Raw genomic sequence first — 23,775 nt, 5'->3', positions numbered from 1 at the left:
CACCTCGGCCCTTGCCTGGAGGTCCAGCTAACCCGGATTTCAATGCCCGGCTCCCGGAAGCAGGGCGGGTGGTGGTGTGATGCCTGGGGAGGGCAGGGCCAGGCAGATGCACGGGAACGTGGAGGACGGGGAGTCCAGGAGGTGCTGCCCTTCCCAGATGAGCAGGGGACTGTGCCAAGACTCAGGCTGCCAAGGAGTCCCTCCAGCCACCACCACGGGCCTGCCCGGCCGCCCAGCCACGGCACTCCCTTTGCCCGGCCTAGGTTGGGAAAGTCTCCGTGGAGAACGGCCAGGAGTTCACGGGCATCCACCTGCGGTACGAGCTGCAGCTCTCCAGCGTCAACTGCAGCGCCCTGGGAGTGGTCACCTCGGCCGAGGACGCCTCGGGGACCCTGTTCGTGAATGACACGGCGGCCCTGCGGCGGCCCGAGTGCACCCAGCTCCAGTACATGGTGGTGGCCACCGACCAGCCAACCGGCAGCCAGGCCCAGGGCCCACTGCTCGTCACCATGGAGGGGACGTGTGAGTGCCGGGCCCTGTGGAGGGTGCGGGAGGGTGGGACATGGTCCTGCCGCCGGCTTCCCCACAGAAGGGGCCTGCTCCTGCTCCCTCTCGGGGATGGGTGGCTTCCCTGAGCCTGAGTCTCCGCCCCGATAAGATGAGAATAACAGTGCGTGCCACACAGCCGAGCTGGAAGGATGAAGGGTGACGGGGAGTGTGAAACCGCTCCGCCCAGAGACACTGCGTAGCGGTCAGCGCTGCTCCCTGTCACCCTGTCAGTGCATCCGCACCTGCACTTACTACCGTGCTGCCAGATAAAACTTGAATTTTAGGTTAAAAACAAACAAAAACAATTTCTTGATGTATGTCCCGTGCAACCTCTGCAGAGTCTCTCAGAAGACAATTTTTTAGGTGTCAACGAAATGTTAGGGACATACTTACATAAAGCAGGTGTTCAGTGTTTATCTGAAGCTCAGGATTTAACCTTACGTCCTTGGCCACATCTGGCCACCTCACATCCTCCCTCTGTACTATCCAGCCCAGTAGCTGTGCCCCCTTTGGCTGTGGCGCCCGCCCCCCCTCCCCACCCCCCCCCCCCCGTTTTCCAACAGCCCCATCACTGCCCTGCACCTGGTGCTGAATTACTCCATCCCCTCTGGACTCAACCCATGGGGCAGCTCAGCCAGTGCTGCCCTGTCCCTGGGTGCTGGCGGGACACTGGGCCCGGGCTGGCCCCCTGTGACCTGCTTCCTTCCACCCCCAGACGTGGCTGAGGAGCCAGGCTGCCCCCTGTCCTGCGCCGTCAGCAAGACGCGGCCCGAGTGTGAGGAGTGCGGTGGCCTGGGCTCTCTGACAGGCAGGTGCGAGTGGAGACAGGGAGACGGCAAAGGTAGGCCCCACACAGAGCCGGGGCCTGCGGCCAGGCAGCCAACGGGGGTGGTGGTGGCTGAGTGGAAATGGGGTCTGTGCGGATCCCTCTCATGTCTCATCTCTTCCCCAGAGCTTTGTCCCCATCCAGGGCTCCTGATGCCAGGAGGTGGGCATGAGTTCAGGGTGTGGGTGGCATGAGGACATTCAGGCTGGTCATTGCCAAGGGAACAAAGATGGTTGGGGCTGGCCTCTCTCTGGACTTGGGAGGGTCTGGGCCAAAGCTGGGATGTGTAGGGGACAGAGAGGCTCTCCCTGGGAGGCCCCAGACCAGCCGTGGGCAAACTACGGCCCGCAGGCCGGATCCAGCCCGTTTGAAATGAATAAAACTATTGAAAAAAAAGACCGTACCCTTTTATGTAATGACGTTTACTTTGAATTTATATTAGTTCACACAAACACTCCATCCATGCTTTTGTTCCGGCCCTCCGGTCCAGTTTAAGAACCCATTGTGGCCCTCGAGTCAAAAAGTTTGCCCACCCCTGCCCCAGACCAAGCAGTGTATCCCCAGGCAGGGCGGACCTACGCTGTGGACAGCAGCCAACTCCAAGCTGCACCCACCACTACAAGGACCGCTCTGCTGGTGCAGCCTTGAGGGGGGGCTCGCCTTGTCTGGCTTCTGGTCCCCTGGGCATGAGGCCGACACAGCCCTGGGGTGGCCCAGCCCCTCCATACCTCACCACCTACCTGTCCTTATCCATTCAGGACCCCCAGGCACTTCTCAGGGATGCCCCTGCTGGTGGGGCTGCATGGGTGGGTTTTTAATCCTCATCCAAGCACATGTTTTTGATGATTTTAGAGAGGAAGGGAGCGAGAGAGAAACATTGATCAGTTGCCTTCCACACCCATCCCGACTGGGGATAGAACCCACAGCCACATACGGGATGGTCCTCCAACCGACTGAGCCACCAGCCAGGGCTGCCTGTGTGGATTTTCACTGCTCAGACCTTGGAGGGGCTGGGCTGTCCCGAGAGGCCCTGGGGTGCCGCCCTCCCTCCGGGCTCTGAATCTGAAAGGCTGACCAGGGCGGCGCTCCCACAGGGCAGTGACCGCGCACTGTGTGTTACAGGGATCTCCAGGAACTTCTCCACCTGCTCCCCCAGCATCAAGACCTGCCCCGACAGCCACTGTGATGCCGTGGAGAGCAGCAATCCCCACATCTGCCCCCAGGACTGCCTCCGTAAGCCACCCGCTGGGCCTGCCCAGTCAGCTTCAGCCAAGACGGGGCCCTGGGGAGGGGGGCTTCCCCCTGCACTTCAGCCTGACCAGCCACGTTCCTGGGTTTTATGTGCCCACCTTTGTCTCACATTTTATTTGAATGAAGGGCTCTGCCCCCCTCAAAACAAAAATTGGAGCTAGGTGCCCTGACCCGGTGTCACCCTGGCCACTCACAGGGCTGCAGCTCCCCGCCCCCAATCTGCTGGTCACCCCTGCTGCCTCTTCTCCACTTCTGAGAAGCAGCCCTGTGTGGACCTTGGCAAGGTCCCTGGGCAGCCTATGGGCTCCTCCCCCACCTGCGGTGATCAGGGAACCGGCTTGGGGACAGGTCATGCTGAGGCTCCTGTCCAGATGACCTGGACTTCTGAGCTCACTCCCCGACTCGCCCCCACCCCCAGGCCTGAGGAGCTGACATCAGGCAGGCAGAGAGGGACCTCCCGCACTCCTCTGGGTGGTCTTGGCTGGTCAGGCCACCAGAAGGCTGAGTGACTTCCTTTGTCACCAGGGGGCAGCATCATTGGGGGGCATGAGCCAGGGGAGCGCTGGGGGATTAAAGCCGGCTTTGGGACCTGCAGCTGCTTACCTGAGAAGAGGAAGTGCTTCTGTGAGCCGGAGAACAGCCAGGGTGAGTGGGGGGGGGGGGGGCGGACACATGGGGCAGGGCTCCCCACACCTCCCCACAAGCCAGGGAGGAAACTGCAGGGAAGCAGTCACCCTGGAGACCCTCCTCCATCCCCCTGGGCCTCTGGCCCCCATCTTTGCAGGCAGGGAGCTAGGTCAGGGCCTCCCTAACGTGCCTTATAGCCCAAAATTACACGACAGGGTTGGGCTGGAAAACTAGTCTTCCCTCCAAATAACTCCGTGGCTGCTCAGACTGTCCAATGCAGGGCCTTGGCTGGGCCCAGCGCTGTCCAGTTGGGGCGCCGCTGTCCCAGCCAGAGCCTCCGGTGCTGCCTCCGGGGCAGCAGGTGTGGTGGGCAGCACGGCTTACTGAGCACATGGGCCCAGGGACACGTTTCTGTTCTGGCATTTGAGTTGTTATTGAATGGCCCCAGGTCCTGAGCCACTCTCCTGCCCTCACTTTTTATTAAAAAAACACAAAGACATCAGGAACCAGGACATTCCCTCCCACAGCCCTCCAGGCCAGCTGACTGCAGTGCAGCGCCCCCCTCCCTCACCCCCTGCCCCCCACCCGACGACATGGTGTGCGCTGCCTCTGCTGTGTGGCCTCGGGCAGGCGGCTTACACACTCTGTGCCTCTCTCGCTCCTGGAGTGTTGGGTATTCTCGCCCCCATGCCAGCAGCACTGGCCAACCGCTCACAGTTCGTCACAGCAGCCACCGTTCTCCAGGCTGGGCGGCTGTGCCATGCCGGCTCCCCTTGGGATTCGGGGGGGCCCTCCAAGGGTGTTCCTCACGGCCGCCCGCCCGCAGACCCGCTGTGCGACGAGCTGTGCCACACGGTGATCGCGGCGGGCGTGCTCTTCTCCTTCATCATCTCCGTGCTGCTGTCCACCTTCTGCATCCACCGCTACCACAAGAACGCCCACAAGGCGCCCATCGCCTCGGCCGAGATGACTGTCCACCGGCCGGCCCAGGCCTTCCCCATCAGCTACTCCTCCTCCAGTGCCCGGCGGCCCTCGCTGGACTCCATGGAGAACCAGGTCTCTGTGGACGCCTTCAAGATCCCGGTGAGGTTCCAGGTGGGGCTCCCGGAGGGGTACGGAGGGGAGGGCTGCACTGGGGGAGGGGGTGCTGTCCTGCAACCCACAGGCAGCTCGTGTGTGAGTTTCCAGCAACCCCCTGCTTCACTGAAATGACTTCCAGGGAGAGCAGGGGCCGGGGCAGAGAGCACAGAAGCAGTTTAGTGAGCGAGACTGACGGGTGCTGACTCAGACAGACTGAGGTGTGGGCCCCAGGATACGGTGAGGGCAGTCTGCTACACCCGCCGACGCCCAAGGACCTGGGGGGCCCGCGGGGCAGTGTGGACCCCTGGGGTGGGGGTTGAACAGAGGAGGTCTATGGTCTGCTTTTGTTTCCACGGGATGCTCTGTTGAGGAGCCTGTAGGGTGGGTGCAAAAGTGGGAGTCCGGGATGAGGCGCTGTCCCCATGCAGCTGAGAGATGGTGGCAGCAGCAGGGAGGGGAGCCCCTCTGTGGCATGGGGGGCCACCTGTGCTGGAGCCAGCCCCTTGTCTCTGCGACCAGCCAGCTGACAGAGTGCCAGCCAGAGCCCGTAGGCGTCCGAGTCCCCTTCTCAGTGGGAGAAGCCGATCTGTGGTCACCATGTGCTCCTCAGGGCCCCTACGGGCAGGTCTCCCCTCAGCCTGCAGTGCCCCTTCGCATTCTGGCTGGGAACTGCCTGAGGAGCTGGGAGCCAGTTCAAGGGGGGGGGGGGGGCGGGGGCACGGAGGTAAGTGCTGAGTAGAGGGTGTGTGGCAACAGAAGTCCCACCTTGAGGCTGGGAAGGGAGAGCTCAGTGTATGGACTTCAGGCAGGAAGCTCAGCACCCAGGGGCCACGTGGTCCTGGCCGTCACCACCAGGACTGGGAGGTGGCTGGGTTTGTAGGAGGAGCCACCCAGGGGGTGCTTGCCCCTTAGTGAGGGTCTGGGCCATAGAGGCGGTTCCCAGCTGCAGCGGCCACTGCAGCCTCCCTCCCAGCTCTCCTACTTCCAGTCACGCAGCAGCTGGGGGGTGCAGCCCCGCCCAGCCGTGTCTCAGCTTCCTCCGAGGCCTCTGGGATGAGCCATACGCTTCCTTTATCTACCCTGGTAGTTTGCAGTGAGGCCCCTGGGAGAGGGGGGCTGATGGTGCTCGTGCTGGTGGACCCGCCCACCTCGGCCCACGTCACCTGCTGCCCAGATTGCAGAGCCACCAGAGCCCAGCCTGAGACCCAAGGGCCACACTGACCAGCTCTGAGGCCTCAAACATGCCACTCAACTGCTCACCTCAGTTTGCTGATACATAAAGTGGGGAGAATGACATTTAATGTTCTTAAGAAGATGAAAGTGGTGACAGCCGTACGTGCTCAGTCCGGTCTCTGTAGAACTGAAGTTCCCGGCCGTGTGAGGCGAGGACTCCGGGCAGCGATGATGGTGCTGTCCACTCTGACCCTGACTATGGGTTCCTAGGAACCTGAGACAACACCAGGACGCCCTGGAGCGGCCTGAAGGTGCCCCTGGCCACGGTGCTGAGAGGAGGTGCCTCTGCACCCAGACATCAAAAAGCCTGGCTCTGGCCATTTCAGGGGCAGCGAGTTTCGGGGTGTCATCTCTGTGGGCCGGGCGAGCCCCGTGAGGCACATTGTGAGCAGCCCCCAGAAGCCACGTCCACGCCCAGCTGCAGGGGACTTGGGAGGGGAGGCTCCCGACAGGCATGGGCATCCCCAGTCAGAATCCCAGGGCACAGCCAGGCGAGGTGCCTAGAAGGCACCCTTGAGAGTCCTGAGTGTGTGGACAAGGTGTGTGTGAGGGAAACAGGACAGGCGGGTGTGTGCAGATCAGAGCGATGGCCGGCTCCGGGGGAGGGGCAGCCTCTTCCACAGGCTGCCAGGAAGTTGCTCTGGACACTTCCACCCGTAGTGACTTAGGCCACTGGGGGGTTCCTGGCATCTCTGGAGCGGGCACGCCAGGACCTGGCTCAGCCCAGTCAGGGCCTGTGGGCCTGGTGTCCAAAGCAGAAGCAGTGTTGAGAGGATTGGGCCTGGCTCCCAGGGAAGAGGCCATGTTCTCACGTGAGCACCTGTCGTGCTCAGTGAGCCCTCAACACACAGCTCATTAGAGAGACGAGGACACGGGCCCCGGGTGGCCCCAGGCATGTTCAGTGAACTGGGACCAGTAAGGGTACAGGCATCCGGAGAGTCCAGGCCAGTCTGTGGCAGCAGCTGCCTGGCCTGGTGGAGGCCTGTCATGGAACGGCACCTCTGGGCCCAGCTGTGGAGTCCTGCCCTTAGGGACATGGGTGACTGTCCCCTGCTGGTGCAGATCACAGTCAGTTCTCTGCACATCGGAGCACACCCACCGGGACATGTTCACGGGTCTTGCCTTATTCTCCTTCTCTTACCCTCACCGTCTTCCTCCCCTCACGTCTTCTCCTTCCTTCAACCCCAATGCAGGAGGACCCAAAGTGGGAGTTCCCGCGGAAGAATTTGGTTCTTGGAAAAACTCTGGGAGAAGGTGAATTTGGAAAAGTGGTCGAGGCAACAGCCTTCCGGCTGAAAGGCAAAGCTGGGTACACGACTGTGGCCGTGAAGATGCTGAAAGGTACCTGTCCAGGCAGCACACAGGGTGGCTCTGCCACGCACACCTGTGGGAGCCCCCGGGGTAGACGAAGCCCCCGACAGCACAGGAGGTGGCGCTGTGCTGGCAACGCCTCAGGAGCCTCCAGGGTTGTTCTTTTTTAAAAAAATATATATATTTTATTGATTTCAGAGAGGAAGGGAAAGGGAGAGAGAGATAGAAACATCAGTGATGAGAGAGAATCATTGATCGCCTGCCTCCTGCACACCTCTTATTGGGGATCGAGCCCATGTGCCTGGGACCCTTCAGTCTGCAGGCCGACACTCTATCCACTGAGCCAGACCGGCTAGGGCCAAGGTTGTTCTTGAGTGGATGCAGCCTGGGAACCCCACCTATCATAGACGACCTGGGTCAGGTGGTTCTTGGAGAAGCAGGGCGAGGACCTTCCTTCCTTGGAAGGTTCTAGAGTGGTGTAGCTTTTTTACCAGTGGTTCCCCATGTGGGGCACATGCCCCACGGGGGCAATTTGATTTTTAAGGGGGGAAATTTAAGAATCAGTTATTAACAGTGAATTTTTTGCATTTTTTATGGTTCTAGGGTCTTCTTATATAGTAGATACATATATATTATGACATATGTATGCATTTCAGTTCTCTATTACATTTTGAAACTTTACTTGCTATTGTTTCATGTCACTTCATATTATTATTATTTTTGACAATTTCTTAGTGATTTCTTCCTCAGACTTCAACTGCCCTTTCGTTCTTTTCTTTTTCTCTTTCATGGATGCCATGTTCTTTGGAAGCTTGTTTCGACCAAGTGAATGGCCTTTGAGGCTTCCTCCACATGAATAGGAGTTCACTTTTTGAATAATAAGGATTAATATGTCACGGTGGGGGCATCAGGATTCTAGAGATGCTTAGGTGGGGCATGGCCAAAAAGAGGTTGGGAACCACTATTCTATACCAACGTTGGGTAAAGATTTGAGTTTTAAAAAAATTTTAAAGCCGTTTGGTATTGAACTGCTAGCTCTCCCCGCCTCACTCTGCCCCATTCATTCCTCTCAGCTAAGTGTCTGCTGGGGCCCGGGTGGAAAGGCCACCTGAGAGGGCTGGCCGCCCCAGGCTGGCCGTGAGTGACCAGTTGTGCCACAGGCTTGGCTCTGAGTGGGCACACACCCAACCACACAAACTCATGTTTCTGCCGTGGCTGGGCTCTGGTCCAAGTAGACTGACAAGGTCCTAGCGGCCGTGTGGTGGGCGAGACTCGGCTGGTACACAGTCAGGGGCCACACATTCAGGGCTCCTGGATGCTTCCCCAGGCCCTCAAACTATGTCGCCCCTTACCTGAGAGAGCCCACGCCCTAAGCAGGCACAGTGAGGCCTGCCCAGGGCCTCCCATGTGTGGTACAGGGGTTCCTGATTCCTGATGCCCCATCTCCTCTCGCTTCCAGACAAGACTGCAGCCACAGCAGTGGCCTGGCATAGTTGGGCAGTGGGCCATGGGGCGCTGACCCAGAAAGACTGTTTAGCACAGCTTCTGACTCAAAATACCTCCATATGGGGCTCCCACTCCCGATGGGACCCCAAACCAGCCCTGCCCTCTCAGGATGCATGCCCTCCTCCTGGCAGGAGACTTCTGTAAAATCTGTGGCCTTTGCCTTCCTCCAGGGCTTTGCCCTGATGTCGAGCGCTTGGTCATCAGGTGTTTGGGGACACCAGGGGGTCCCCTTTCCTTCCCAGAGGATTAATGAGGGGGTCTCTGTGCACTGCTGTCTTTGAAAGATGGTGATTGCAAGGAAGTAACTCCACTTAACACCCAGCCCAGAGCTGAGAGGCTGCCCATGGAGAGATCCTACTGCTGGACGTTGCCTCACGGGGTTCTTATTCCCTAGAGGCAGGGGAGGCCACTGTTAACCATCCCACAGGCGGGCGGAGAGTAGCTCCAAGCTGTGGAAGTTAGGGGGAGGGTATCTGAGAAGGTAGTGGGTCTCTGCGGAAGCCTGCTGTGGGCTAATGCCACCCCGCATGGTCACAGACGGGGCTTCCAGAAGGGATGGGTTTGCAGCCCTCTCTGTTGACCTGTGTTTCAGAGAACGCCTCCCCAAATGAGCTGCGGGACCTACTGTCAGAATTCAACCTCCTGAAGCAGGTCAACCACCCCAACGTCATCAAGCTGTATGGGGCCTGCAGCCAGGACGGTGAGGCCAGCCACAGGCCAGCAGCTGCAGGGCACAGGCCCAGCTCTGGGCCTCTGCGCTTTTCTTCCTCCCCTCCTCCTCCTCTCCTCTGGCCCCTGTTCTCTGTCCTAGAACCCCCTGTGTCAGTGAGAGGCCTGGGAGGGGCTGCCCCAGGAGCGCTGGCATGAGGCCAGAGCCCTAGGCCTGCTGGACTGCCCAGAGGTCTCTGGTAGCATTCTGGTTGTTGGCACCCTGCTCCAGGCAGAGCCCCCAGGGAGGAATTCCAGAAGTGGATGGTGCCTCCTAGGCATCTACTGGGAACTAGGCATTCGATGATCTCCAGGTGACCCCAGCCCTGCATGACAAAGGCATTGTCACCATGTGTCACCTAAAGACACCAGAGGCCAGCCGCCAGGGGCTCTCATTGTTTGTGTGTGCACGTGTGTGCATGTGTGTTGGGGGTGTGAGGGGACGGAGCCAACAGGGCAAGGGCAGCAGGGATGCTGGTCAGTGCCAGCAGAATTCAGGCCTAGGAGCTGCTGAGAGCAGGCAGGAGCAGAAAGCAGGTGGGCCATGTGTGATCAGACCCTGCCTCCGTCAGTCACTCCCAGACCATGCTGTGCCAGCAGCAAGGGATGCACCCCCAGGAGGCACTGAGTGCAGGAGCTGCCTACCTTGGGCGCCCTGGGATAAGATCATGCTCAACCACCCAGGCAGCGGCTTAGTGTGGGCCTCACAGAGAGAGAGAGAGAGAGAGAGCAAGTGATGTGAGAATGAGCTGGGACTTAAGTCCTGGAGCTGCCAGCAGAACAGGGCTGTGTCCCTCTGCAGAGCTGCCCTGAGGGGGCCTGCATGCCCTCCTTCCCGTGCTGTGTGGGGCACCCAGAGCTAGCTTGACTTTCGTCTGCCCAGGCCTGGTAGGCAGCCAGCCCACAGCCCCCTCTGCCCCCAGGGCCGCTTCTCCTCATCGTGGAATATGCCAGGTACGGCTCCCTTCGGGGCTTCCTGCGAGAGAGCCGCAAGGTGGGGCCCGGCTACGTTGGCAGCAGAGGCAGCCGCAACTCCAGCTACCTGGACAACCCGGACGAGCGGGCCCTGACCATGGGTGACCTCATCTCCTTCGCCTGGCAAATCTCACGGGGGATGCGATACCTGGCCGAGATGAAGGTGTGTGCTGCCCCAGCCCGCACCCCCACTGCCTTGGTGGGCCTGAGTTTTAGGGGTCCCTGCTATGTCTTCCTTGCAGCTCGTCCATCGGGACTTAGCAGCCAGAAACGTCCTTGTAGCCGAGGGGCGGAAGATGAAGATTTCAGACTTTGGTCTGTCCCGGGATGTGTATGAAGAGGATTCCTATGTGAAGAGGAGCAAGGTACCAGGTCTTGGGGTGTGCTGGCCTGAGACCCCGGGCGTGGTGGGGGCAGCAGGCAGGGTGCCCACGGGGTGGAGAGGATAAAGCAGATTTTTAGAGTATAAACTTCTAGCCCTCATCCCCAAATCCTTCCCTGATCTTGGGTCTCCAGAGACCCTGTGCAGGGCTGATCCCGGAGTCTGCTCCTCTTCCGGAGGGCCACACCCGCACCTGGCCTTCGGGGCTGGCTGCCGAGAGCCGGGTGCCGAAGCTTCTCTTGCTCTTCGTCACTGTCCCTTTCGAAGGCCTCCTAATGCTGCGGAAATAGCCATCCTCTTTGCAGTGTCCCCCTCCCTTCTGCGCAATGAAGGTCCCTGTTTCCGTCCTGTGTAACTTAGCTCTTTGGCAGAGGAGAGTGGTGTGGCCATTCTTTGCAGAAAGGCACGAAGCATGTCACAGGTGGAGGTTCCCTGGGACGGGAGCCTGGGAGCCTGGGTGAGTTGGGAGGCTCAAGGAGGGCCCGAGAGAGGGTCTGGAGACTTAGCACAGGGTCATCCTCGAAACAGCTAAAAAGTTCAAACACGGGCCCCCGAGAACACAGGCTGCAGGCAGCGCTGTTACAAACACGTGTCCTGGAAACAGACTTCATCAAGGACATGAATCCTAAAGGTTGCTTTAAAGAAAAAGGGTTACAGTAAACACTGCATTGAAATTCACTGCGCATCCTCCCAATCTCTGAAGTCGGTGGTCGGAGCCCCTCTGGGGAGATCTGGTTCCTGGCCTGGCGCGCCTTCCTGTGGCATTGGTCGTGGGCCCCTTCGTTGTGTTGCCCGCTGAGCCCCTCTCCTGCAGCCTCCCTCCAGCAGACCAGACGGGCTCAGCTCACAGGCCCTTCAGGAGTCACAGCTGCCCCGACGTGCAGAACAGACGCCGCTCAGAAAAGAGTAGCACACAGAGCAGCCGCACACAGCGTCACCCTGAGGGTGGGAGCCCCTGTGGTCCAGGCTGTGAGGACGGTGTTTCGTTTTTGCTGGGTTTCCGTTGTGACAGCGCATCTCAGTACTGCCCAAGGGGAAGTGGAGGGGCTGCCCCCACCCTGTGAAGGGATGTGGACAGAGCCTTCCTGTTGTTGCCCTGATCCTCCAAGAAGGCCCTGTGCCGCCGAGCAGAGAAGCACAAGGGGTTCAAACACGGCCCGGGAGCACAGGCTGCAGGCAGCGTTGTTACAAGCGCCTGCCCCAGAGACAGTCACACTTCGTCAAGGGCGTGCGTCCTACAGGATGCTTAAAGAAAAAGGAGCCACAGTAAATGCTGCATTAACATCCACTGCGCACATTTTAAAATTGATTTCTGCCTCAAGACTTACCTACTGGAAAGCTCTCTGTCAAGTGGCATTGGGGTCACTTCTGGTCAAGATGGCAGAGCAGGCGCATTCTGCTCGCCTCCTCCCACTACCACATCTGCACTACAGCCAAGTTACAGAACACCACCCTTCAGAACCGCCTGAAGACTAGCTGATGAACAGAACTATCACCAAGGGTCTAAAGGAGTAGCCCCGTTGAGACTGGTAGGAGGGAGGGTGGAGACAGGAAAAGGGCTGGTCCCACGCCCATGTGTGGCAGTTACAAATTGGGAGGGATGTCTTGGCTGCAGAGGGGACCCCTGAGGAGTGAGGGCCCAGCCCTGCACCAGGCTCACCAGCCTGGATCATTAGTGCCAGGAAGAGGCGTCCCCACAACAGCTGGCTCTGAAAATCGATGGGGATTCTGTCCAGGTGAGACGGAGGGCTGCTGTAGACCCAGGTGTCCTCTTAAAGGGCCCAAGCACAGACTCACTCGCTCACAAACACTTCCCTGAGCTCCAGCAAATGGACAGCAGCTCGAAAAATGGGGAAATGCCAGGGACAAACAGGGAGGAACTGGATTATCCGGCTTCGGGCAAAGGCTGGAGGGGCAGCTCTCCCCTGGAGCAAAGTGCCTGCAGGCGCCATTGTTGCTTAGTCGAGCCCTCCTCCAATCCAGCCTGCGAGTGCAGCCGGGCACTGAGTCTCTGAGTCTCCATGAATCACTCCACCTGATGATTCTCTCACCCTGCCCGGCCGAACCTCTTTCGGAGGCTAATCCACAAGCCGTTAGCCTGGGCTCACACTGGAATTTTCTAAAATCAAAGGCCCACAAACCCCAAACAAGAAGCATCTGGCCTTGTTGTGCTGTTCGTTAAGCAGCCCCAAGCCTGGCATTAGTGGTAACCAGCCTTGGTTCGCAGCATAACCCAGGTGCTTCCAAGCCCAGAACAGGCAACTACCAACCAAAAATCAACTTTGTAGCCCCTTCCAGGTGATCCAGGCCAGATACAGGCAGCAGCTGACCTTGGCCTGGAGCCCCTCCCAGGAGGCTCCAAAACCAACACACCTGGTGGCTGGCTTCAGACCACTCCAGAACACCCCCCAATTGGCACTACAGACATCACACCCAAAAGGTGGACTTGGCAGGGGTCTGAGCCCCACTGCAGCCAATCTCACTCCTGGGGTCAGCTTCACACAACCGCTTGTCCACTATCATGGCCAGTCTTCACAGCCGGTCAGCATGAGGGTCAGTCCCACCATTGGCATGCCAGCAGCAGTCAAGACTCAACTACAACAGGAGGGCACACAACCCACGGAAGGGACGCCCTGAGAGCGTCCGGCTCAGGTGAACCAGGGGACTGTGCCACTGGGCCTCACAGGACACCTGCTACAGAAGACCACTCTGCCAAGACCGGGAGACATAGCAGATCCACCTGATACGTAGAAACAAACACAGGAGACAGCCAAAATGAGGAGACAAAGCAGCACATCCCAAATGAAAGAACAAAACTCCAGAACCAAAACTAGCGCTCTACCAGATGCAGAGTTCAAAACACAGGTCATAAGGATGCCCAATGAGCTTGGGGGAGGTAGTCTCAGCGAGAACTTCAACAAAGAGATGGGAAACATTAAAAAGGAGATAGAAATCATAGAACCGGTCAGAAATGGAGAATGCAATAACTAAAAGTAATGCATTAGATGGAATCAACTGGATTACCTGAAGCAGAGGATCGCATCAGTCATTTGGAAGACAAGGTAGCAGAAAGCACCCAATCAGAGCACCCAAAGAAAGAAAGAAAGAATCCAAAACAATGAGGACAGTTCAAGGGATTTGTTAGGTCTGACCGACCCCAGCACCTGTGCAGTGAGGGGTACTCTTCCAGAGGATGCTGAAAGGGCCCTGGCATAAAACGAGGCAAAAACCAGCCTCCAGGCCCATAAACGGATTCCTTCCTTGACGCTGCCCAGAAGGGCAGTTAGTGTGTTGGTTTCCATCAGAACTCCCAAGATAGAAGTGCTGGTTTCCCAAAGTCCTTCATCCTCAGACATCAGGGCAGATCTTGCTGGATGGTGTTCTTGGCCCACCAGCTGGGCAGCACCCACTGGGGCACCACAGAGCTCCCCAGATATGGCCGTAGGGGACCTAGCATGGGCTTGGTATCAATTCCTTGGGTTCCTTCTCAGCAGGAATGTGGTGCTTGACAAGCAGGCCTGTGTATCTGTGGGCAAGCCAGCTGACTCCCCCTGGCATCTCAGCTGTGCCCAGGAGGGCCAGGCTGGACCCCGGCCCTCTGAAGCTGCGTGCCAGTTCTGTACCTGGGAGCATTCTGGTGTCATTACTCAGCATCCCCCAGAGCTGGAAGTGCCTGAGACAGGGCCACACCCTCCTGCACACTCCCCTCCAGTTCCCAGCAATGTTAATGCCCTTCTTTCGATCCCTCTTTAGGGCCGGATTCCAGTCAAATGGATGGCAATTGAGTCCCTGTTTGATCATATCTACACCACCCAGAGTGATGTGTAAGTGTGGGTGTGCCTTCCTGGGTTACGTGTGAAGGGGACTATGCCCCCTGAGTGGGCAGCTAGCCTGGAACAATGCTGGCCCTGAGTGCTGTCAGCTTGTGCCAAGCATCAGCAGTGACTCCCCAGCCTGAGGGAGCTTCGTGCCTTCACTTAGCCAGTGCCCAGGGCCCAGGCAGTAGTTTTGAAAGCAGCAGTAACATCCATGAGAGCAGTGAGCAGTGGCTGCACATCCCCCTGGCCTTCCCCCTCTCCCCTCCCTCCTGTGGGCATCTTAGTGACACACAGGCCCAGCCCAACAGTTCCCTCCTGTGGGCCTGAGCAGGACTGGTTCCCACCCACAGGTGGGCATGGCCTCGAGTAAGTTCAGTGTGCTCCAAACTGCTCAAAGGTGAGAACCAAACTCAGTCTTCCAGTCAAATTACAGACGGGATAGTTTTCAAAGACACAGCAGGCGTTTTGACTAAGTGCTCTGTCACCAAGACGTGCGCCTCTTGAACAGCGTGGGCTGTTCTTACGGTTTTAAACAACTGCTTCCTGATTTGGGAAGTTGAGCATAAGACAACTGGGAAATTGAAAGTAAAGCATGAAGAGACTGAGTCAGGAGGACCCCACCCGCCCCGAGTCACCACTGGCTCACAGCGTGGCCTCAGGTGTGCAGGTGTTTGCGTCCCATCCCTGTGAGTGGGCTCATGTGGTAATGCTGTTTGGTGATACGATTCTGTTCCCACTTTACAGTAAATTCTCCCTCGCAGTTAAGTGTTTTCTTATAGCCGTGCTTTTTTTCTTTCTAAGACTTAGGAGAATTCCAAGCACACAGAGAAGGTGGAGGAAGTGTGCTGGGAACCTGGGCCCGTGGCCTGGGTCGAGCCTGCATTTTGCTGCACTTGCTGGGCGGCTCTGGGCCATCTCTGATGCCTCAGTGACCCATTGCCTGGGCTCCCAGTGCCCCCGCGGGTGTGGGGGCTGAGCTGGGAAGCCTCGCAGCAGCAGGGGCGGGGCAGGCTATCCCCACTCCATCCTGCATCCATTGCTGCGGTGGGGCCCAGGCTGAGACCTGCTCTCTGCAGGTGGCAGAGGGGGCTCTGGGCTGATGGGCCCGCAGCTGCTGAGGGGACAGATGTCTGAGCTCCCCAGAAGGCAGGGCAGACGTGGTGCAGCCACTCACTGGTTGTCTTGCTTTCCGTAGGTGGTCCTTTGGTGTCCTGCTGTGGGAGATTGTGACCTTGGGGGGCAACCCCTACCCTGGGATTCCTCCTGAGCGGCTCTTCAACCTTCTGAAGACGGGCTACCGGATGGAGAGGCCTGACAACTGCAGCGAGGAGATGTGAGCAGGCTTTGCTTGGGCCCCGCCTCCCTCATACAGGCACGGGGTTTGGGCGGGGCGGGGCACAGACACTCTTCCTCCTCTCCTAGCAGCCTGGGCGCCAGTCTGCGGTGAGCTGGGGGGTGGGTAGTGACAAGGAGAGCATGACAGGGCAGAAGCCACAGAACCCCATGGCAGCAGATGCTGAGGATCCAACTCCACTGGGGATGGGTGGGCTTCCTGGGGGACCTACAAGGATGAGGGGGAGCTGAGCCCCGCAGAGGGTATGGGATGGATGAGATCAGACTAAGCAGCTGAGCCCAAGGCCAGACACCTGTGCCTGCAGGTCACTTGGAGAGGGGCAGGTAGTTCAGACTGGCCCATGGGGCACACATTGGGGAGTGCCCAAGTGGAGGGGCAAGGGTAGGCAGGGGGTAGGCCAGCAGCACCCAGACATCAGCCCAAGCAACAGCCTTCACGCACGGAGGTCCTACTCCCACATGCGGGTGGAGATCACATGAGGAAGGAGCTGTCTGCGTGCAGACACAGGCTGGTATGTTTATTCCACAAAGTCCGCGTGCCCGTGCCACGTGCCCAGCCCAGAGCTAAAAGAGTGAGTGGCTACACCTCCCTGCAGCCCAGGCTGGCAGCCAGCTGGCCCAGCACTCCACACACGGCAGCCCTGGGGGCCTTGCAGCTGTGGTTTCAAGGAGTGGTAAAGGTGTAAGGCAGAGGTGTGAGTGGCTGGTTGGCAGACCTTTCTGTGTGTCTCCACCTAGTTCAACCTTCAGAAGAGTGTGAAGGGCTGGCATTGCCCACTCAGCCACCATAGTGGGCACGGTTTGCTAGCTTCCAGTGTCTTTGAAAGGACTTGAAAACAAATCTCCCTCAAGGGAAAGGAAGCTTACAGTGCTGGGCACCCTGAGCCCCGATGACCCCTCACCCTGGCCCAGCTCAGAAGGATGTCAATGATGCAGAAACTGCTTTGGGGCTCAGGAACAGCCCCCCAGGCCCCGGCACTGTGCTGGGTGTGGTGGCTGTGACAGGTGGTCCTTGCTGGGTCATAGCTGCCTGTCTGCTCTTCCCACCAGGTATAGCCTGATGCTGCAGTGCTGGAAGCAGGAGCCAGACAAGAGGCCGGTGTTTGCCGACATCAGCAAAGACCTGGAGAAGATGATGGTTAAGAGAAGGGTGAGTACCTAGAGCAGATGCCCAGTGTGGGCCACCAACGGGCTGGACATGGCGGTGGGAGGTGGGAAGTGGGGGTTGGGGGGAAGCGTTCCAGGCCCAACTCGGATCCCCGGAGGTCCCTGTGCAGGGGCAGAGTGAGGCTATGCAGGGGAGAGGGCTTGCTGACCACGGAGGGCACCAGGTCCCTTGGGCTTCTTTTCAAATCATGAAGACACTGAGATTTTTAGAATGGCACCTGGAGGAGCTCTCCAAAGACAGGTGTATGAGAGAAATATTCCAAAGCCAAACAAAATCACAGGGAAAAGTTGACATGAGTGTCCTCAATGCAGATGTTCGGAGGGGCCCAGCTGAGGGACGGACTAGGGAGTAGCACACCAGCCCCTCTAAAGGACCCTTGTTGTAGCCGCATGTGACCTGTTGGGAAATGAATTCCAGTGTGTCAGGTCTTCTGAGTTTTAAGGGATTTTTATGCTACGTTTCCCAGTTTTGAATGTTGGCAACTCATTTACATTTTCAAAAGTTCAGTGGGCCAAACAAAACAGATCTGAGAGGCCACATTCAGCCATGTGCCTTCAGTTTAAACTCTGTAGGAAAATGAGAAAGTCAAGAAAGTTTCAACTAATATTTATGGAGCAATGGCTCTGCACCCTATTCCGTCTTAGATCATGGAAACGCAAGTAAAGAAACACGCACAGGCCCTGCCCTCGTGGTGTTTCCATCGACGTTCATCCTCACATGTACACGTTCACCAACAGTTGTAATTTCTTCAGACGGGAAAAGTAAGATGCGTGGTGGAGGCCATTTGTAGTGAAACCTAGCATCAGTGTATCACTTGAGCTACGCAGGGTCCCCCTAAAAAAGTGACAGCGATGCCGAGGCGGCCTTCCTGGGACAGCGCTGAGGAGCAGGCAGGAAAGCGCTGGGGCTGTTCTCCACACGTTTCACCAGGGCGGTGCTGCACGCTGCCTAGATAGGGCCAGAACAATAACGGAGGACATGCCTGCCCCCCGGGAGGCGACTTTCTAGCGGGGGGGGGGGGGGAGGCAGTGAGGACTATGGGACAGGGCCAGGTGATGCAGCTGCTGGGGGACCTCAGAGCTGGCAATCTGGTGAGGGGCTCAGGTCTCCTGGAGAAGCCCGTTGACTGGCATCGGATGGGACAAGGCCAGGGCTTCTGCCCAGGGGCATGTCTTTCGTGGCACATGTGGGGGGAGTGGTGACCAGCCATCTCTCTGTTCCAGGACTACTTGGATCTGGCCGCGTCCACCCCGTCCGACTCCCTGCTTTACGATGACGGCCTCTCGGAAGAGGAGATGCCCCTGGTGGACTGTAATAATGCTCCCCTCCCTCGAACCCTCCCCTCCACGTGGATTGAAAACAAACTCTATGGTAGAATTTCACATGCATTTACTAGATTCTAGCGACTCTGTTCCTCTCTGCACTATCCTTACTCTCTGGAATGCTTTTTAAAGAGTCTCTCTGGTCTGAATGAAGCCAAAGTCCACTCTGAACCTTTTTATTTGTAATGTCTGAGTTTGCATCCGTTGACATTCAGGCATTTTTGCAACTATGTTTTTTTTAAAGGATGTGAAAATAAGTGTAATTACTACACTGCCCAGCAATTTAAGATGATAAAGAGCGCAGGGCAGAACACTCAGGGGACGCTGAGACTATGATGAATAAGTCATTTCTGGGGTGGGCATCAAGTCACAGTACTTGTAATTTAACTACTGGAACACACTTACCCAAACTGGGGAGGCGTTTGACTGAGAAAGGAGGAGCCAGCAGCACGCGCCTGCACGGAGCGCAGCCAGTGGCCCCAGACCCTGTCTGGGTGGGCGGGGTGCCCAGCCACAGGCCAGCACCGGGAGGGCACACGCAGGCAGCTGTTTTCACATCCTTTGCGTTACCCACTGTCATGACGGCTGTCACTTACGAAGTCAGCGCTGAAAGCTAGAGCAGATGCTTCTGGAAGAACGTAGTCTGTGGTGCTGTGGTCTCGCAATGGACAGTAAATACGGTTCTTGCCAAAACTCCTTCTTTTGTCTTCAATTAAATACTTGAAATTTTTCCTGTTTTCTAACCTCATCATTGATTGTTTTTGAAATCTTGGCGTTTCAAGCATTTTTCAGCTGAGTGTGTTCCCTCTGCATGCCTCCTGAGTCACTCGATTCCTCGCTGGCTTGGGGTCTGGTGCTACGTGCCTCTGTCCTGGCGCCGCTGTGGGCTCCCCTGTGTGCACTGTTGATCTGGAAGACCCTCTCCTCCAGGCTAGACTTGGGGGGAAGACAGGCTTTCCGTCCGAGAACTTTTTATGGAAGCTGCCCGCTGCCGTAAGCCACTGAGCACAGCGATGAGCTGATGCTTCCCGCTGCCTTAGAAAACGAGCTAAAGAGGTCGGCAAATATATGTCAGATCTGAGAGTTTGAAATTTATAAAAGTTAAAACTGGCCACGTCTGGCCAGTTACCAGGAGAGCTCGTGGTAGTTCCCCTGAGCACGTGCTTTGCAAACCTGGAGCAGGAGACCATTCGTGTAATTGGCACAGGGAGTTTTGCCAAGCCCTTACTGTCTGCACATGAAGCGTGGGTTCTTCAGTGCAGAGCAAATGATCTGTTTTCATTTTTAGGCATGTCAGACCCGAACTGGCCTGAGGAGAGTCCTGTACCACTCACGAGAGCCGATGGCACTAGCACTGGGTGCCCACGCTATGCCAATGATAGTGTATATGCTAACTGGATGGTTTCACCCTCAGCGGCACAATTAACGGACTCGGTTGATAGTTAACATTTCTTTGTGAAAGGTAATGGACTCAAAAGGAGAGGACGCTTGCCGAGATGGCCCACCGGCCCCTCACTGTGCCCTTCCCACTGGCTGGCGGCTTTTCCCTCCCAGCAGACGCCGCGCCCTGGATGGGAGTCCCGGTCCCGTGTGTAGGTCCCTCCTCCTCTGCAGCCCTCGGCAGCTCTGGTGCTGGTCTGTTCATCAGGGATCACCGTGCTCTGTGCTCACACGTTCGGGTCCCTCACTCACTACCTGATCTGTTTGATTCTCCTGGTTGCCACCCAACAAGGCAACGAGATGTACACATGAAGCACACGCTCCCCCCCCCCATTGCCCCCCACAAAGGCAGCAAGGACAAAACTGGCCCAAAGGACCTGACGGTGTTGAGAATGGGAGCCTGGCAAGGCCGAGTGTTGGTGTCAAAACCTGCCGGGGCTGGTGTGGGAGAAGGGGTCTTGGCACAGCCCTGGGCTCAGGATTTGGGATCCTGAGGATTTTTTTTTTTTTAATTAAAAGAAAACGTTTTCTTAGGAAGACATTTGATTTTTTTATCATGATTAAAATGATTCTTAGATTAGCACAATGGAGAGATTTGATGCCATATTTGCTGTGTAGACAGGGGGTGTCGGGAGAGAGCTCAGAGACACATTTGCCCTGTCACTGGTCACTTCCTGGTCTAGAACAGTATGGGGGGGGGGTGCTTGTGGAGTGGCCTCCAGTCCAGGCAGAGAGGTGGCAGCTGGGAGCCCACCCCAGCCTTCCATCCACTTCATGCGCAGCACCAGAAAGCAGTGGCTCATCTCACACCTCAGGCATGGGCGGAGCTGGTGCTCAGCATACAAGGGCCTGTTCAGCTAGTTATGTTAGAAGTAGCATTGACAATGACCAAGGACCACCTAGCCTCTGATTTCTGTTCTGATGAGGAAGAGACAGTGTTCTGGCTCTTATAGAGCTTGTGTGGAAAAGTACGTGTATCTCCTCTTCCTGTGTGTGCACTTGATGCTGCTATAGCAAGACATTTTTGTTTCTTAGATTCTGACCATGACTCATAAGCTTGTCATTCTTCTCTGCCTGTTTGTGGTCACAGACACCGCGCTCCTCCCAGCTTGGGGGGAGGGGGAGCTTTTGGAAAGTCCTGGTGGCTCTTCTGTTTGTCTCAGCACAACTTCCCAGGGGAGGATCGGTTACCAAACACTGCCTGGCCTTGGGATGGAAAGCAGCGGAGAGGGACTTACCTGTAGGTTTATTACAAGACTGTGTTTTAGAGGCATTGCATAAAAGCAGTAACATCAACAGCGTTTTTGCAGCCAAGAAGGCTCGGCTGAGTATGTGTTGGAGCCTCATGGTGTGCGCTGGGTACACACCCGGAGAAAGCTGGAAAAACACTTACTGGAGACTAACACAGCTGAAGCTGGAGCCATTTTTCAGATGCCCTATCAGTTCTTTTACCAATATCTCGTTGGGAGTTTATGGTTTCAGACATGCTTAATGCTAGTCTTATTAACTAAGGGTTCACTTTCAGATTATTAAAAATGCCTACTCAGTGAGTTGCTATAGCAGGTTTGTTAGCAGGGTGAGGACTCCGAGCCAGTGGCTGACCCAGTGATGGGGAATTAATCCTTGACTAATAACCTAATTGTCTAGTCCTGAGTTATAAAAGTACTCGTGCCTACTAGTCCTCTCAGAATTTTCATGCATATATGCAGAAGTTACTAAGTATTTAAGTGTTACTGAGTATTAAGTAGCAATCTGTCAGTTATGAAAATTTGTAAAATCTATTTATGAAAGGTTATTAAAACCATACCGTGTTCATTTGTTTTTGTAAATCAAGGTGACTAAGAAAATAATTTTAGTTATGTAAATAAAATCATATATCATAAAATGTGTAAACTTCTTTCCTCTATTTAACTGCCTAATTGGAAACATCAGGTTTTTTATTTGGAAGTTGCAGTGCAAGGATTAAAGTGTCACAAGGGAATCTGTTGGGGTAGCCCCTGGGGAGCTCACAGTGGTGGAAGGTCAGGAGGCTCTGGGTGGTCTTAGGGACTTGTCTTGCACAATATGTAGGTGAACAGGCACATTGACAGTAACTTGAAAATTCAGCCAGTCCCGCTATTCAAAGAACCCCTGCCTTCAGGTTTCCTTCCCAAGAATAGAGCAGCAGCCAAGGCCACGTTCAGGTGTTTATGGTTCCCTGGCAATGCGCTTGCCCCTGGTTTCTTGAGGCTGGAGTTGGACAGTTCTGGGAGAGAGGATGTAAAATGCATAGTCATGACTGAAAGTCCATTGGAAGTTGGAGGGGAAATTATGCCCCGAAGCACTTTGAAGTTTAATATACCAAGTGCTTCTGTTTCCATCCTCCCGTTGGACTGTGCAGAAATTCTATGAGCTCCTCCTCAAAGTTCCTGGTAACGAGTGGGTCAGTCAGCAAACACAAGTTGTTGCCACCATAAATCTTACGTGTGGTTGCCGAGGGCCTGTGTCACTTGCTGGGTCAGGCGTGTGCACACACGGACTCCCTGTGCCTTACCCGGGGGCTGCCCACGTCCCGGGCACTGCAGCTGCTCGCCCCAGGGCCTGAGTCTGCTCTCAGTTTCTTCTTCAATCTGGACGACAGGGACTGGAAATAAACCTAATTTCTAGGGCTCAGTTATTTGCTACAGCCTTTACCTCTGCATGTTTAGAAACCCATGACAAGGAAAGTGAATACTAACATACTAAACACCCCTTTACATGACCAAGGAGTTTCTGTCTGGTTTATTTTTTCATTTGTCTCTGGTTTATTTTTCTTAAAAAGCACATTCTCCGCCAGCCTCCACAAACAATCCCTTCCCACCACAAGGCCAGCTTATTTGGGTGCAAATGTTGAATACAATGTCTAAGAAAAGGACTTGGACAAATACTTTACACATAGAAGAAAATTTGAAGGAAAAGCACAGTTTCTTGCAGTATAATCCACACTGCACACACACACACACACACACACATATACACACACAGTAAATGGCTTTCTCTCCTTCCTCCAACATACACACACAAAGGGTATTTAGTTGGTGGTGTTTAGGGCGGTTCTGGGAAATGCCTAAATTCTATGGCCCTGGGAGATGCAGTGAGAGTGGATCTGCAGGTGCAGCATGGGGTGCATCTCAGCATAAAGGCACGTGTGGAGTTTACCCTCTGCTCCTGGGCCATTACATACAGAAGTGCCCCGCCACTGATCCTGCCTGCCCTGTCCCCATCCCTTCTCCAACTCTGCAGCCTGGATGGCCTATTAGAACTGTGTAGAGTCCCCCACCTCTTTCGGAAGCTAGGACTCCCACGAAGGATTATCTTAGCTGAGGTGATACGAAACCAGAACCTGTAGGTAGAGAAGTTTGCGATCTGAGGCACGCTACCCTGTCCTGCGGCTCAGGCTGGGCGGGTGGTTGTCTAACAGCTGGGAGAATAAGCTTCACTCCTCAAGTTAATGGGGCGCACACTGCGAACACCCAAAAGAAAGCACGGTTAATCTTTGCGACTCAGGTTTCGATTGCCCTGTCAAGTGACAAGATACTTTTGCAGATGTTTCTGACGTGTTAAAACACAGGACCTGGCCAACCAAGATCTCTCAGCGGGAGCCCAGGCAAGCTAACATGACAGGGAGGCCATTTGGCTTCAGGCTGCAGGGACGTGGACATCACAGGACGCTGGGCCAGGCAGCATGGAGAGGGCAATGATCTGAGACTACTCCCACCACTGTGACTTCAAGACTTCTGTGCCACGCCAGGAAAGACCATAATCCTGCATCCCTTCTGATGACAAGGAACAATTCAAGTTCAAAATGTGGACAGGCAAGGTAAGAAAAGTGCATTCTAGAACTGAAAATATAAAAAGGAAAAATATTTATTTTTTGAGAAGGAAGTCATTTGATGCTTCAATACAAACAATATTTGCCATGCACCACACTGTCAAGTTCTTGAATAAAAATGCATAGTCCATTTGAAATGTCCATGTTTTAATTGATCTTTGTTAATTTGTAAATAGCACCAAAGTAAACCATATTTTTTTGGCTGCTCTTGTTTCTCACCTGCCCCCACCCCAAGTCCCTTTCTGCACTTGTCATTTCCCCACCAAGGAGAGGAAAGTCATTCCTGTGAGTTGAGAAGGGCCTAGCCCCGGAGAAGGAAGAGCATAAAGCTGCCTCTTGCTACCTGAGGCGAGGGACTGTGTCCAGAGGCTGCAGG

At 55.9% G+C, this 23,775-nt stretch overlaps 1 protein-coding gene across 12 annotated transcripts in view; it reads left to right on the top strand.

Moving 5' to 3' along the window:
* RET (ret proto-oncogene) overlaps positions 1-19,555 on the top strand; it is a gene marked incomplete at both ends in the record, with an annotated part of 47,923 nt that extends 28,368 nt beyond the window's left edge. For 3 of the 12 annotated variants that reach the window (XM_081105112.1, XM_081105111.1, XM_081105103.1), the window contains 14 exons: positions 264-522; positions 1,265-1,390; positions 2,498-2,608; positions 3,152-3,271; positions 4,080-4,336; positions 6,760-6,907; positions 8,976-9,083; positions 10,015-10,229; positions 10,309-10,431; positions 14,202-14,272; positions 15,462-15,599; positions 16,670-16,769; positions 18,011-18,158; positions 19,398-19,555. In XM_081105112.1, coding sequence (XP_080961238.1) covers positions 264-522; positions 1,265-1,390; positions 2,498-2,608; positions 3,152-3,271; positions 4,080-4,336; positions 6,760-6,907; positions 8,976-9,083; positions 10,015-10,229; positions 10,309-10,431; positions 14,202-14,272; positions 15,462-15,599; positions 16,670-16,769; positions 18,011-18,158; positions 19,398-19,555 — 2,082 coding nt within the window. Of the gene's footprint in view, positions 1-263; positions 523-1,264; positions 1,391-2,497; positions 2,609-3,151; positions 3,272-4,079; positions 4,337-6,759; positions 6,908-8,975; positions 9,084-10,014; positions 10,230-10,308; positions 10,432-14,201; positions 14,273-15,461; positions 15,600-16,669; positions 16,770-18,010; positions 18,847-19,397 lie in introns of those variants that run through there. The other 9 variants (XM_081105113.1, XM_081105108.1, XM_081105109.1 and 6 more) reach the window with 8 other exon arrangements.
* Positions 19,556-23,775: the final 4,220 nt, after the last annotated feature.

This window comes from Myotis nattereri (assembly GCF_964212035.1).
Source record: "Myotis nattereri genome assembly, chromosome: 13".
NCBI classification, from domain to species: Eukaryota; Metazoa; Chordata; class Mammalia; order Chiroptera; family Vespertilionidae; genus Myotis; species Myotis nattereri.
This window is presented reverse-complemented; position numbering and strand designations above follow the sequence as displayed.